Source organism: Brachyistius frenatus, unplaced genomic scaffold (genome assembly GCF_029030835.1).
Source record: "Brachyistius frenatus isolate BFR_SWC_R1_liver_20210118 unplaced genomic scaffold, ASM2903083v1 Contig_428, whole genome shotgun sequence".
NCBI lineage: Eukaryota > Metazoa > Chordata > Actinopteri > Embiotocidae > Brachyistius > Brachyistius frenatus.
Genome location: NW_027211027.1, coordinates 133,760 through 148,527, shown reverse-complemented (window position 1 = coordinate 148,527; position 14,768 = coordinate 133,760). Strand labels below are relative to the sequence as shown.

The 14,768-nt window shown below is 42.3% G+C and overlaps 2 protein-coding genes across 2 annotated transcripts; one reads left to right on the top strand and one right to left on the bottom strand.

Annotated features, from left to right (window-relative positions):
- Positions 1-518: 518 nt before the first annotated feature.
- LOC138637070 (ribonucleoside-diphosphate reductase large subunit-like) lies at positions 519-5,919 on the top strand. The gene is made up of 19 exons (XM_069725524.1): positions 519-564; positions 1,273-1,361; positions 1,494-1,671; positions 2,071-2,171; positions 2,273-2,332; positions 2,417-2,456; positions 2,544-2,706; positions 2,814-2,955; positions 3,058-3,141; positions 3,240-3,401; positions 3,520-3,599; positions 3,680-3,881; positions 3,993-4,142; positions 4,235-4,456; positions 4,535-4,611; positions 4,683-4,818; positions 4,921-5,016; positions 5,142-5,330; positions 5,425-5,919. Exons 1-19 carry the CDS (start codon positions 546-548, stop codon positions 5,614-5,616), a joined length of 2,382 nt encoding a protein of 793 aa, XP_069581625.1. The 5' UTR covers positions 519-545; the 3' UTR covers positions 5,617-5,919.
- Positions 5,920-8,142: 2,223 nt separating this feature from the next.
- Positions 8,143-14,000, bottom strand: LOC138637068 (short transient receptor potential channel 2-like). Its single transcript, XM_069725516.1, has 13 exons — positions 13,986-14,000; positions 12,623-13,315; positions 12,330-12,530; positions 12,080-12,244; positions 11,764-11,938; positions 11,484-11,684; positions 11,225-11,387; positions 11,029-11,121; positions 10,312-10,504; positions 10,104-10,231; positions 9,946-10,018; positions 9,689-9,806; positions 8,143-8,846 (listed from the first exon to the last, which is right to left on the bottom strand). Exons 1-13 carry the CDS (start codon positions 13,998-14,000, stop codon positions 8,143-8,145), a joined length of 2,922 nt encoding a protein of 973 aa, XP_069581617.1.
- Between the last annotated feature and the right edge of the window lie 768 nt (positions 14,001-14,768).

Sequence of the window (14,768 nt, the reverse complement as noted above, 5' to 3'; positions counted from 1 at the left end):
TCGTGGAATATTACATACTTATATGTCGACATCTTCATGTACAGTTTTTATTTCTTTCTAAAATGTATTATCCTGAGGAAGGAAATGTATAAAATCCCGTGAGTCACGACCTGTTTATAACTTTAACGACTTTCACGTGTGTTTTTTTGGAGCGTTATTATCATTTGTATATATCACCAAAAAGCACAGGTAAAGCAGTCCTGCTGATGAAATTATAATTACATATATTACGAAACCCTGTTGTTGTTTGGTTACATCCCGCCAAGATATCGTCCGGAAAAGAACAGCGGAAGACGCAGAAGCCCTTTGTGATGATTGTGATTGGCTCAAAAGTCTGTTTCGGTCTTCTCTGATTGGCTGAGCCGCTGACACGAACAGTGTAACTGGCTTGCGGCTTGTTGGCGCTCTCGGTTTGAGATTCAATTGTGGTGGCTGATTGTCCTGACAGTGTGTAAATAACCTGCAATAACTGCACTGTTCTGCAGTTTATTTAGTTCTTTTTCACGATCCAGCCGAGGGAAATAAGCGACTTCATTATTGCCAGCATGCATGTCATTAAACGAGGTAATGTGGCCAAGTTTATCATCATTGCTGTCTAAAACCTCACTGCCGGCAACTGCAAAGTTTGGTGGATGTGCAGTCCAGGAAATGTACATTCAAATGTGTCTTAGTTGTGATGAATGTTGGTGCTACTAAGAAATAAAACATTTTTAGTTTAGTTTTTCAGTTCCGTTTCAGTCATTTTAAAATGTTTCTTTGTGTGATGTGTTTCCGTCGAGGAACTAAACAAAGACTGCAGCTATGAGAGAATAAAAGCTGACAGTGCACGTTTCTTTGTGTTGTCTTTATTTGGAGTCAAATTCAACGTTGAGCATAAGATTATTTTTTAAATCGAAGGCATTTAGCCGAGAAAGAAAGTCGTGCTTTTGTTCTCGAGCGTTTTGACGTTTATTTATTTATTTCCGGTATTTTGCGAAGTAGACGAGTTGAAAAGCTTCTTTGTATAAGGAATATGTAGAGGAGAGTTTAAAAAAGAAGAAGAAAAGATGTATGTTTAGATATTTGTTATGTTGGCGCGAAGTGGCGAGTTGACACAATAACTGGTGAGACAGGTGTTCATTCATGTCAGTTAATTGATCAGCTGAGGGAATCCAATTAACAGATAAAGCGTTGATATTGACGGTGTGTTTAAGACTGCATTTATCACATATTCTGCCAATTTACTTTAAAAATTGGCAAAATAAGTTTGAGGACTAATAACATTGATTTCAGATGGACGCCAGGAGGGAGTTACCTTTGATAAAATCACATCTCGCATCCAGAAGCTTTGCTATGGACTCAATTCGGACTTTGTTGATCCTGTAAGTAAAAACAAAACAAACAAAAAACAGAGAGAAGAAAATACAAACATGCATCACTGAGTGACAATGTTGGCAGAGTCCCAACTCGGTGATAATCCACCATGTGTAACCCTTTATCTCTGTTCCTTCCAGGCCCAGATTACAATGAAAGTAATCCAGGGTCTGTACAGTGGGGTCACCACCGTGGAGCTGGACACTCTGGCAGCAGAGACTGCAGCCACTCTCACCACCAAATATCCTGACTATGCCATCCTGGCTGCACGGATCGCTGTGTCCAACCTGCACAAAGAGACCAAGAAAGTATTCAGTGGTGAGCACAAGTGTTAAATTGCCATAAATTAAATATACTGCAAGTTTATTGCAAGTTGTGTGATTTTTGTTTATGTAATAAATAGATCTTTAAATGTGACTGCATTTGAAATGATTATCACCGCGGATGCTCTATAGCCATCATAGTATCCTGTGGTGAAACCCAGTATTTGATACAACTCGTCTTGTAATCCTGAAATTGCTGTGTGAAACAAATTGATTTTTTTATTTTTATTATTTGAATAAACTGTTCTATATTTGATTATGTTGGTGGATGTGGACGTTGAGGCAAGGTGACAATGAAGATTGCAGGAAACCCTGGTATAACTGAGTTCACATTGTTAAGGTAGTTGGATAGTCTGTACTAATACAAGCCTTTCTTTCCCGTTTTCTTGCGTAGACGTGATGGAAGACCTTTACAACTACGTCAACCCGTTAAATAAACGTCACTCTCCTATGATCTGCAAGGAGACGTTCGACATTGTCCTAAAAAACAAAGCTGTCAGTCATATTTCATGATATGTTTGGTTCATGTTTTCAAATTATAAGTGACTGCAATGATGTTTAACATTTTCTAACCACATAACCTCTGTTCTGTGCAGCGCCTCAACTCAGCCATCATTTACGACAGAGATTTCTCTTATAACTTCTTTGGCTTTAAGGTAAGTTTTTATTTCATTTTACAATCCACATCTCTTAGCACACTCTGGGAGTACCACATTTAGTCTGTCCTTTTGTCCTAATAGACTCTTGAGCGATCGTATCTGCTGAAGATTAATGGCAAAGGTGAGAGTTAATTTTCCCACGACTTCTTTCGCCATTATTCATTTGCCATTAGGATATTCTTCGGTGTTTAACGTCTTTCATTTGTAGTTGCTGAGAGACCCCAGCACATGCTGATGAGAGTGGCGGTCGGGATTCATAAAGGAGACATAGATGCAGCCATTGAGACTTACAACCTGCTGTCAGAGAAGTGGTTCACTCACGCCTCCCCTACGCTGTTCAACGCTGGCACCAACAGACCGCAGCTGTCCAGGTAATGAATATAAAAATAAGGGTACGCTCCAATGGAAAAAAAAAAAGCTGAGAAGCTTTCTTCTGAACTCCTTTTTTTCCCTGACCTAATTTGTTTGGATTTTGCAGTTGTTTCCTGCTTGCCATGAAGGACGACAGCATTGATGGCATTTACGACACCCTGAAGCAGTGTGCCCTCATCTCCAAATCAGCTGGAGGGATTGGACTGGCAGTGAGCTGCATCAGAGCAACAGGCAGCTACATTGCCGGGGTGAGCACATTGCAGAGAGTAAAGCACATACAGAGGAGCTTTGATTTACACCACGTGTATGGTTTTTTTTTAATATTACTTAAAGTGATCCATATTTTTCAGACTAACGGCAATTCCAATGGGCTGGTTCCTATGCTTCGAGTGTACAATAACACAGCACGTTATGTTGACCAGGGTGGCAACAAGGTAAGGATGAGATTCAGCTTTAATTATCAAAGGTTTGTAAAAAATGGTGCTTGACCTTGTTGTTGAATGTTTAATCGCCTGTCTCTCTGCTTGTTCAGAGACCTGGAGCCTTCGCTGTGTACCTGGAGCCGTGGCATTTTGATGTGTTTGACTTCCTGGAGTTGAAGAAGAACACGGGTAAAGAAGAGCAGAGGGCCAGAGATCTGTTCTTTGCCATGTGGATCCCAGACCTCTTCATGAAACGAGTGGAAAGCAATCAGGTGAATATTGGAGGAAACTCCATGTGGACTAGAGTCAACTTCATGTTTTGCCTTCAATACTTTTGAGCTAAATCTTGAATTAGAGATAATTCTCATTGGTCCTGTGCTATTCTTGCAGGACTGGTCTCTGATGTGTCCCAGTCAGTGCCCTGGGTTAGAGGAATGCTGGGGAGAGGAGTTCGAGGAGCTCTACACTCGGTAAGATCATCACACCAAACTCTGCTCGTAACAAACTGCTCATTCGTCCATGCTTACCTGTCTGTCCTGTTGGTCCTCAGATATGAGAAGGAGGGCAGGGCGAAGCGTGTGGTGAAGGCTCAGCAGGTGTGGCACGCCATCATCGAGTCCCAGACAGAAACTGGGACACCATACATGCTCTACAAGGACGCCTGCAACAGGAAGAGCAACCAGCAAAATCTGGGCACCATCAAATCCAGCAATCTGTGCACAGAGATCGTAGAATACACGAGCAAAGACGAGGTGAGGAGCACGAGGGGCATCATGTTGATTTAGCTTTTTGTTTCTGTAATGTTAAGGTTCCCATTATTCTGTCAGTGCTTGTTTTCAGTTTGGTTTGTTCTTTCTTCTCAGGTTGCAGTGTGCAACTTGGCATCTATTGCCCTCAACATGTACGTCACACCAGAGAAGACCTTTGACTTCAAAAAGCTTTCATCCGTTACCAAAGTCATCGTCAAGAACCTGAACAAGATTATTGACATCAACTACTACCCAGTGCCTGAGGTATCACTTCTGGTCTGGTGTTCTCTATCAGCCATGCAAACGGTCCTATGAGCTCTCTGTTAACAACTACCTCCTCCGTTCCGTCCTTACAGGCTGAAAGGTCCAACAAGCGTCACAGGCCGATTGGAATCGGTGTGCAGGGTCTGGCTGACGCCTTTATCCTCATGCGCTATCCCTTTGAAAGCCCAGAGGCCCAGCTACTCAACACTCAGATCTTTGAGACCATCTACTACGCTGCCCTGGAGGCCAGCTGCGAGCTGGCAGCAGACTTGGGCACTTACGAAACCTACGCTGGTTCTCCTGTCAGCAAGGGGGTGAGTATTTTACACATCCTGTGATACATTTCATCAGTTTGGGAAAAGAAATCCTAACCGAGACATTTGGTTTTCTAGATCCTTCAGTTTGACATGTGGGATAAAACCCCGACAGATTCGTTGGACTGGAAAGCCCTGAAGGAGAAAATTGCCAAGTAAGTCTTTACATCTCACATTTACTGAATGTAGAGACTGTAGTTCATCGCTGGCCCCTTTGTGTCCTCAGGCATGGTGTGAGGAACAGTCTGCTTCTGGCCCCCATGCCCACAGCATCCACTGCCCAGATCCTGGGCAACAATGAGTCCATTGAGGCATACACCAGCAACATCTACACCCGCAGGGTGCTCTCGGGAGAGTTTCAGGTCAGCACTGAATGCATTTGTTGTCTTGTGTGTCTAAAATCATGCGTCCGTGGAGGGAGAGGCTACCATGTTTTTTTGTTTTTTCCCCCACCTGTCCGATAGATAGTGAATCCTCACCTGCTGAAGGACCTCACAGAACGAGGACTGTGGAGCGAGGAAATGAAGAACCAGATAATTGCTCAGAACGGGTCCATCCAGGTAAAGGGGTCACACTTTAAATCTTGTCTGATTAAATTATAGTGTTACTGCTCTAAATTGTCCTGTACTTTAAACTGACTTTTGTTTTGGTGAGCAAATATTTATAAACATCTCTGACTTCTCAGGAAATTGAAGAGATCCCTGATGATCTGAAGCAGCTGTATAAAACAGTGTGGGAAATCTCCCAGAAGACAGTCCTGAAGATGGCAGCAGACCGCGGTGCCTACATCGACCAGAGCCAGTCCCTCAACATCCACATTGCTGAGCCAAACTATGGCAAACTGACCAGCATGCACTTCTACGGTTGGAAGTTGGTAAGTTAGGGGGAGCGTGCTTGAGGTATCAAGAGACAAATGTGCCATTGTAGCAAGAAACATCACCCTGAAAGCCTGTTTGTTTCCTACGCAGGGCCTGAAAACTGGCATGTACTACCTGCGAACGAAGCCTGCTGCCAACCCCATTCAGTTCACCCTGAACAAGGAGAAACTAAAGGGGGCCCAGTCAGCCAAGAGCGTGGAGGAGGACACCAAAGAGCAAAACACTGCAGCCATGGTCTGTTCCTTAGCAAACAAAGACGAATGCCTGATGTGTGGCTCCTGAGTGAAGTGTGTGCTACAAACTCCTCCCTTATCACCAGCTTCCGCATCAAAAAAGTATTCTTGAAATCAGTCTTGTGTTTTTTTATTTGTAAATGTTTAAAAAAATTTGCAGTTTTTATTTAATATTTACTGGTTTTTATCATAAAGTGTATGTTGTGTGCATGTTTTGTATAGATTAACTGGGTTCAATAAATCCATTTTTGCTCTTAGATTTTTTTTTTTTTAATAGTTTGGGTCAACATTAATGAATTTCATGTTGATGTGTATTTTTGGTGGACGGAAAATTAAACCTGTTCTGCAATGATCTGACATTAAGTCTCATTATTTATCGATTTATACTTAAGGACCTGAGAATATGTTTTAACCGTATTGAGATCTGCATTTACTAAAGCATATTTTTGCATGAGCTAAGTTGAAATATTCATGAAGAAAATTAGCAAAATAAGACTTGATGCATTGTCAGCATGCCGTACCTAATGTAGTTCATTAGGAAATGAGCAACAGGGAAGTTGGGATCTTCTAACAGCTGCTCTAACGGGATGTTGACTGTTTGTCTGATGATAAGACATACCAATAAGAAAAAAAAAATTTTTGCAGGTGAAAAATATTGCAGTATGTTTTAACTTACTGCGCTGAAGCTGGCAAATCACGACTTCAAACACCTAAAGTCAAAATCGAGACCCCTCCAATATTGCCACAAGAGGCTACAACATAAAGATGTTTTTTTTTTTCCAGAAGAGGAGTCAGTATGTTGTGTGTCTTGGGACAAGTGACACTGCAGGTGATGAATTAATGAACTGGCGTGTTCATGCGTGAGACCTCATCAGGCAGCAGGTGAGGCAAGCTGAGACCTGCGCTGCCACACTGTAGCAGCACGTAGAGGTCAGCCGCCTGCTGCAAAGCAACACCGAGGTTACACTAACGCACACCCTCAGTCGACTCAGAGCATCCTGTTCAGAAACGCACGTCATTTCACATTATTTAATTGTTTCACAGAGTAACTACACCATACAAAACTTTAACCAAACACAAGGCAGTTGTCTTGTGATATTTAAACATCACAGAATGAAAAACCAACAAAGAATCTTTGGTATTGAACAAAACAATTTAGTGTGACAGACTAATCAGCTGACAAACGAACCCCGCAATATTCTGCAGTGTTAAGCAGCGACTACTCTTAGTGGCCTAATCAGTGTATTTCTGTATCATAAGGCACTGTACCTCTAATTCAATGCTTAGTCTTCAGCATGCTAACTCCAAAAGGGACACAGACTTTCTTGGAGTTAAAGCCATTGGTCATTTAAACATGCGATGAGAGGATTGGCAACAAACAACTTGATCCAGATAAGAAACAAGACCAAATTCATAGTGAAAGGGGAATTTCATTTGAATGACTGGTCTACATGCGACTTGATTAGAGCATTGGGGGAGAACAAGCGGCAGACATGGGAGGAAGTGACCAAAAGGCCAACCTCTTAAAAGGTCAGCATGGTCTTTTAAATGGGACATCACAAATCTTAAGGTCTCATTATTATCACATCAATCGATCTCTCCCCTTGGTTCCAGGTTTTTAGCTGCTCTCCCTAACACGAGATCTTTATGCTCAAAGTTTCTATTCTTCCTCCATCTTGCCTCCGCTGTTGTTCCTTGCAGCTCGCAGCAAGTATTTGAACTTGTTCACTATTTTGGTAACATTTTATACTAACCATCTTTAATAAACGGTAAATATATGAATTCAACTTTATATACCAATATATCATTTACAAACTAATTATTTTACATTACAAAACCTAAAGATCAAATAACATACATGTTAGCTTTATTGATACTCAGCAGCTACGGACCTGAAACTTGAACCGATATTAAATGTAGTCACAGGGAGCTAAATCCGGTGAGTAGGGGCGGTGGGGAGCAACTGACTGTGTAGTTGCAGGTGAGGAACTTGCTCATTTTCAACGTGTGAGCAGGTGTGTCATGTTGGAGAACCAAAGTTTCATTGTTCTCGGGTTGTTTGCGTCAAACCTTTTCCCTCAAAATGTCACTGTAGATTGAGAATTGAGAATAGTAGAGAATTCATGGAGCACAACCCTGTGAATGTCAAAGACAACCCACCTGGTTGTGCTACTGACTATTTGGGTCTTGGACCGTGACAGTCTGCCCCTAATGAAATGTAAAATGCCAATCAAAACACCTCGCACGGCTGTTCGCTTCATTCGAGTTTGACACGAAGTTTGACGTGAGCTTTCTGCTCAGGTTCATGATGATCTCACAAATGAACACATACCAGTGGTCACAAAATCATGTGTAACTCAGGAGCTGATGCTGATCAAACAACTTAACTTTGCATACTTACTCACAAAAGACATTGCTTCTCCCTGCTCTGTGCGCATTACTGTGCTGCAGTCCTATTGTGGTTAACGGGAACAGTCCAGGAACAGTACATTAATAATTATCATTTAATTGTTTGTTAACAGTTAAATAACTATTAGTATGAATAAAGTTTAATTAACTATTCATTTACCATTAATTAATGATGGTTATTATAGAGTCTTAGCACTATTTTCTTTGTGTCTGTCTTTTCAGAGTTGACTTTGACTTTGATGCTCTCGGTGTGTTCGGTGATTGTCTCCGTGTGGTTTTCAGTTACCTTCACCTCTGTGTTTATAACTGTTTCCTTTCTTTTTTCTGCCTCAATCTGTGTGTTCTCAACTTTCCCCTTTTCCTCAACATTACTAGAACTGGTCCCTTCTGTCACCTCCTCTTTCACTTGTCTGTCATTGTCAGTATTTTCATCTTCGTCTGCTTCCTCCTGCTCTTTTTCCCCGTTCTCCTTATTATCTTCCGGCTCCGTTTTAGCTCTGCCTTCCTCCATTTTCACCAAGTCACCGTCGTTTACCGTCTTTGGTTCCTCTGCTCCACTTTCGCCCACATGATTCTGTTGTATGTCTGACTCTTGCTGTGTGTCAAGGTCAATTTTTTCTCTCTCCACCTCTTCCTCTCCGTGGTGCACTGTCACATTAAGAGAGGTGTTTTTTTCATCTGGTCTGTTGTTAAAACCTCTGAAATTGTTCTTAGCACCAATGATGTATTTCCCCAGTATAGAGGAGCCATCCTTGGTCAGTGAGTCATTTGCATTGTGTCCATCATCCACGAGAAGCTGTTGGACCGCTTTCATATCACTGTGCATCTTGATGACTGCTTTGCTCAGCTGAGTAATCCGATTACCGATATCTGAAGGAAGAAAATACTCTATCACCACACAGCACTCAGGTGTTCTAATAATAGTCAGTTTCTACACACTGCGAAATTCAGTCAAACACTTTCATCAGAAAGCTTGTTTTGTAGCTTTTTGGTTTTAGTGCCACCATTACTGGAGACACAGGGCATTAACAAGCATTTTTAAATCATTTAAAAAAATCATTTAAGCATGTTTTACAATGTTGGTCCAGCTAAGGGTTTAAAAGTTAAGGGGGTTTAATTACTGTGACTGTGTATTGTGCTTATTTACAGCAGCAGCATCCAGCTTGTTGATATTATAGATCAACACTGATGTTGTTGTTGTTGCTCTAGCTAAATGGAGCTAACTGGCAAATTTTTGGTAGCATTGTTGAGCATGCTAGGTCTACATGATTGGCGGAAAAGTGAGAGGGCGGTGACAACATTGTCATTAAAAGTGGCACAATGAAATTTAATCAGAGAGTAATGCCACTATGAAATAAAAAAACTTTTGAAAAAGACCATTTTGTAATAAAATGTATGGAATGAATAAAAACCCATGAAATTATTTTATTGAAATAGCATTTCACAATAAAAGTTAAATTTATTAATCCACACAATTTATTCGCATGACATTAACATTATGACGTTCCATTGTTTACTAACTGTATCCAAAATATCACTCAATATACTAAAATATAATATTTCTAATATTTAAAATGTTATACTTTTTTATTTTGTATCTAATACCAAGTAGTAGAGAAAGAGATGTGGCATGCAAAAAGGCCCAAAAACTGTCTATAGCATTACTATCTCAGTGTTAAGACATTATAAATAAGTATTAACGCCATGGTTACCTTTCCTCTTGGTCTCTTCAAACTCCCTGCGAGCTGACTCAATGTAGCGCTGCACCAGTGCCCTGATCACCTGCTGCCGGTAAGGCAACTGGCTGTCTTCAGATCCTTTGTCGTTGGACTTTTATATATAATACAGATAACATAAAACAGGAATTATATCATACAGTGCAATATAGGGTATAATTGCAAAGAATACGTTGATTCAAATCATTTTTTTACTACAGTCACAGTAACTCAATTATCAAAAACACACTCACCATCGAGGCTACGGGGGGATAGTTTTGCTCGGAATTACAAGGGCAGCAGCAGCAGATTTGTCTGGAGATACCCCTGAAACAGAATTTGAAAGAAATACGATGAATAAGAAAACCCAAGAACGGTGTGTTTTGGAAGTTTGAAGTTATATTTACCTCACCTTAAGATGTAAAAGACAGCTTTGGGTGAAGGGATGATGTTGAAAGGCACAGGTATTGTGAGGCCCTCTCTGAAGTAACTGAGGTACAGCTTCGACCTGGCAAACTTCCACTCAACATCTGCATCGTCCTGAAATAAAACGTAAGCGCACATCTCGGAGATTTCTCCATTCACTGCAGACGTGACACAAAAGCAGTGTATCTCTTTACCTCAATTTTCTGAAAGGAGTTAGTGATCATGGCAATGAGCATGTTGAGGAGGACAATGACGATGACGAGAGTGAAGATACCGTAGAGAATCCTTCCAACAAACTCTGCCAACACAAACTGCGGCATGTCCACGTAGTCCTGGTTGGCGACACCAAACATGGTCCAGAATAAGAAGTGGAACGTCTCGTTGAACCTGCAGCAGTGCCGTGGAGAGTGTTACTAGGATTTCACATCTTTATTTAATTAGCCATGGCCATGAGTGGAAGAGAGGAAGAGAATAGTGTATAACGAGAGTTTGTTTTAAAGTCTCTACTAATTTCAAATCAGTTACACTGATTTACTGACAGCACAAAAGCAAGAGTAAAAGTCTCTGAAACATTTGGCATTGATGTACTAACATTTCGACGTGACCGACACTGGCCGACATCAGTAGTGACACCAGTGTATATGCAATAAACTAAAATTGGCCAATATATCAGCCATCCTAGAAAATCCTAAAACCACAATGTAAGAACTGTTTTTGGACATAGTGACATCGCGGAGGGTCAATGAAGGCCTCATTCTGTTCTTGTGAATCTTATATTTTTGTACCTGCACAGATTTGGTTTTGTGCAGCTGACGGATACGCTTCTAACAAGCAAGTAGTTATTGTGATCACCTTGCCACTGCAGCCAAGTCTTGACTCACAAGCACTCACAAGGATCTGGGAACTCTTACCTGCCGAGATGCGGAGAGATGACATAAGGAACATAAACGTTGTTGATGCCACAGAGGAAGGCCGTTCCAATGATCATCAATATAAACATAAATCTAGAAAGAGAGAAAGAAAGACATTCTCGTTCTTCTTGCTGAAACTATCAAGGGCTTTGAGTTCCTTTCCAGGTACGAATCAATACATCAGAAGTGCTGTCACCTCATCATATCATCGATCATCTTCCCTATGGAGATCTGCAGCGTTCCCAGAGACTCGTGAGCTGGCAGGATGTACGCCAGCCGTGTGAAGCTAAACATGCTGGTCACTGCGAACAGCACCTCGGCGACCAGCTGGGGGTCCTCCTGATGCCAGTCTTCACGTACTGCGGTTCATGGTTCACATAACAACAGAGCAGTGAAGAACTTTCTAACGTCTCCTACAGTTATTTTGGCTGAGTGATCTGATCCCATTTTCTCACCAGTCTGTGTGAAGTAGACACACTCCTCTGTGCCGTTGTGATCATGGCAGAGGAAGTAACCTTTGAGCATGATAAGCACACGTAATGCAAAGGATGCCAGGTACATGCTGAGCACCATCACGTCCAAGCAGTTCCACCAGTCCAGGAAGTAACTCCGCAGCCCCTCGATCCACACCTCCTTACACTCATACCAGAAGAATCCTACAAGAGACAGCACAGCATGAGTTCACACCCTTCAGGCTGGAGTTGTGTGTAACAGTCAAACAGGGAGGGAACCTACCGACCACCCACACCATGTGGAAGGAGCTGTGCAGCATGTTCTGCTGCCGGGACGCAAATTTATCTCGATACAGCTCCATGGTTATCGATTCTCCAAGTAAAGTAATGAGGAACCACAGATAGGACGCTGAGTGAAGGAGAAATTTGATCACGGGAGTCTTTAGGATCTTTCCCACCTGGAGAAAAAACAAAAGACCTGTCAAGACTCAAACCACTTCTGATCCTTGTTATCTTCCTATTGTCCTACAAGAATGTCTTTTGACTGCCGGTTACACTATTAATTTGCTTTAAAATACCGCAAAGCTTTTTAATGTGACCTTTGACTTTGGGGCAACCCAGTAGACAAGGCAAAGGAACGGCATGGTGAGAAAGATCCCCACAGAGACTAACAGCTTCCAGACCGTCCTGCTGCCTCTCCAACCTGCCAGGTTCCCGCTCCAGATCGATGACAGAACCTGCTGGCAGATTGGATGTGCCACAAACTACACCAAGACAGACAAACAAGAGAGAGACTCAAATTAAACGTCTTCTCTTAAAAGGTTGGCAGCAGTTTCTGCGTCTTGCTACCTGTTTCTGGTTGTAGTTGATAGCGAGCCGCAGACGCGACAGGTTGGGTATTCCCTCCTCGAAGGCCTGCTCATCTAAGGCATCCTGGCTCTCGTCTCCACAGCTGTTCAGGATAGTAGTCACCTCGCTTTGGTTGCGACACATGCCGAGCAACTCGACGGCAAACTCCTGACAGAGCTGCTCCAAGCCCAGGTACTGAGGCTGCAGGACAGAGGAACCACAGCCGAGTCATGAAACAACACAAACACCCGACACGAGCGGTAAAGTGAGGATACCTACGAATCTCCTCAGACCTTGAACTCTGGCTCTTTTTGCGAGAGCTTGCGGAGCTCTCTGCTGAGACTGAAAGCTCTGAGCATGGCGTCTTCAGAGGTGATGGACAGGTAGGCGCGGCTGGCAATGCCACGATAGGTGTTGATGCGAGACAGGGAGAACTTCAGCAGGTCATACTGCCGGCCGTTACGACACTCCAGACAGGCACAGGATATCTTGTGTGGCCATGGGATGATGTGGCCCTTTTGGGTGAGCATGGTGACTATGTCATAAAGGTCTTTCTGGCAGGCCAAGGTCAGAGGGGTCACACCGGGGGCAAACTGTGAGTCGTCAATAGAGCGGTCAAAGATGGCCTGAGAGAAAGATCGAACATCCATCTTGTTGCCTTTCTCCTGGTCCAGGCGGTCCAGCAGACGCTTCACCACCTTGGGCTGGTTGGTGTCCACAGCGACGAGCAGCGCCTCATGGATCTGCCGGAAGTCAAACTTGACCCCCTGCAGGAGGGCGTTCATTGAATTCTCGTTGCCGAGGCGGATGGAGAGGTTGAGGGCCTCCCTCCACTGGCGATCCTCGGATTCGTCCAGCTGGCGGACGATGCCGTCGCCCGTCTTCAGCAGTCCACACAGCAGCTCGATTTTCCCTTCTTGAATGGCACCGATGAGCTCCGGAGGGAAAAGCATCTTCTTGTTCATAATCTCGCGCCATTGTTCTGGCTGGGGGACAGGACAGGACAGTCAGCAGCAGGAATAATCAATCTATCTATTTACAGATCAGAATCATCAAACATGGTGCAAATACACTTTACAAAGAACATAATGAGAACAATATTCAGCAGTGGATAAAATAATTAAATTTAAAGTGAACCACATTTAGACATAAAGTTTAACGCGCTAAAGCCATACAAATGCATGGAGAGCAAAATAGAGAGTAGAGAGGAGAGGTGCTCATGGCATCATGGGAGGTCCCCGAGCAACCTCCACCTATAGGGATGGTTCATGGTCACCTGAGCAGACCTATCTATAAGATTTAATTAAAAGGACATTTTTACCATTATATTTCTACTCTCACATTTTTGTTGAACAAATGCAAGATATCGCATAAAAGAGCACCCTGAAAAACGATTACATTATACGATTAAATCCTTAATGCAATCTAGAGATTTTGTTAGAAAATCAAAAGTCTAAAAAAAAATGAAACATTCTAAAATAAGCGCATTACTGGAAACAAGTATTTGACATTAAGGAAATCAAAACTCAATAATAAACATAATTTTGCTGAACTAAACCGTTTAGAGCAGACCTGGATCACAGTACGTTTAGATTGAGCCTCATTTGTATCCTCATTGCAAATGCATTTTTCCGTTGAATGACAAACTTTACTTACCGTGAGGTTTTCCATTCCTGATGACAGAACAACACAATATTCGAACGGTGATCCCAAAGTGAAAATCACATTCTCTGGAGACGGGAAACAGGTTTTGGCCAGCTATTTTGAGTTACAGAGATTAAGGTGAAAGATAGTGGATCACACAATACACTTCAAAAAAAGAGGAGAACTGAGCAGTTGAGTGTCCTACGATCATGTGCTACCGGCTGACTATGTGAATACATAAGCATCCACAAACTCAATAACACACTTCAATGCCCTGCGGGGCAGATCCAATTAAAATGTAACCGCTTCAAAATGTTTCACGCTCGGCTGGGCCTGAACCAAACTGTTACTGCATTCAAACAGGAATTAACTGTGGTCTCCACTTTGGAGACAGCACCATGGTACAATTAAGTAAGCTGAAACAGAGCTGGAAACAGCTGCCATCATTTCCCCCCAGAGGAGCTACAAGGAGTTCACAGCAGTGGGGAAAAACAAGGAATAGATTTACTCATTATTTTCATGACTTTTCTCAGTATGGAAGTCCATTTTTGTCCATATACTAAAATTACACATTTTAACTTTTGCCCTGAAACATTTGTAGTTTCCTTCCATCTTTGCTTCGAACATAGGTTTATTTATTTTTTAATATCTCCGACTTTGAATGAATTCTTTATATTTATGTAATGTCTCTTTATCAGAGTAGTATCCATCACATATTAACTGCACTGTGTGTTGGTCCAAATTCACACCATATAACGTATATGTACTTCACCACAGAAACTGCCATCAGCAGTT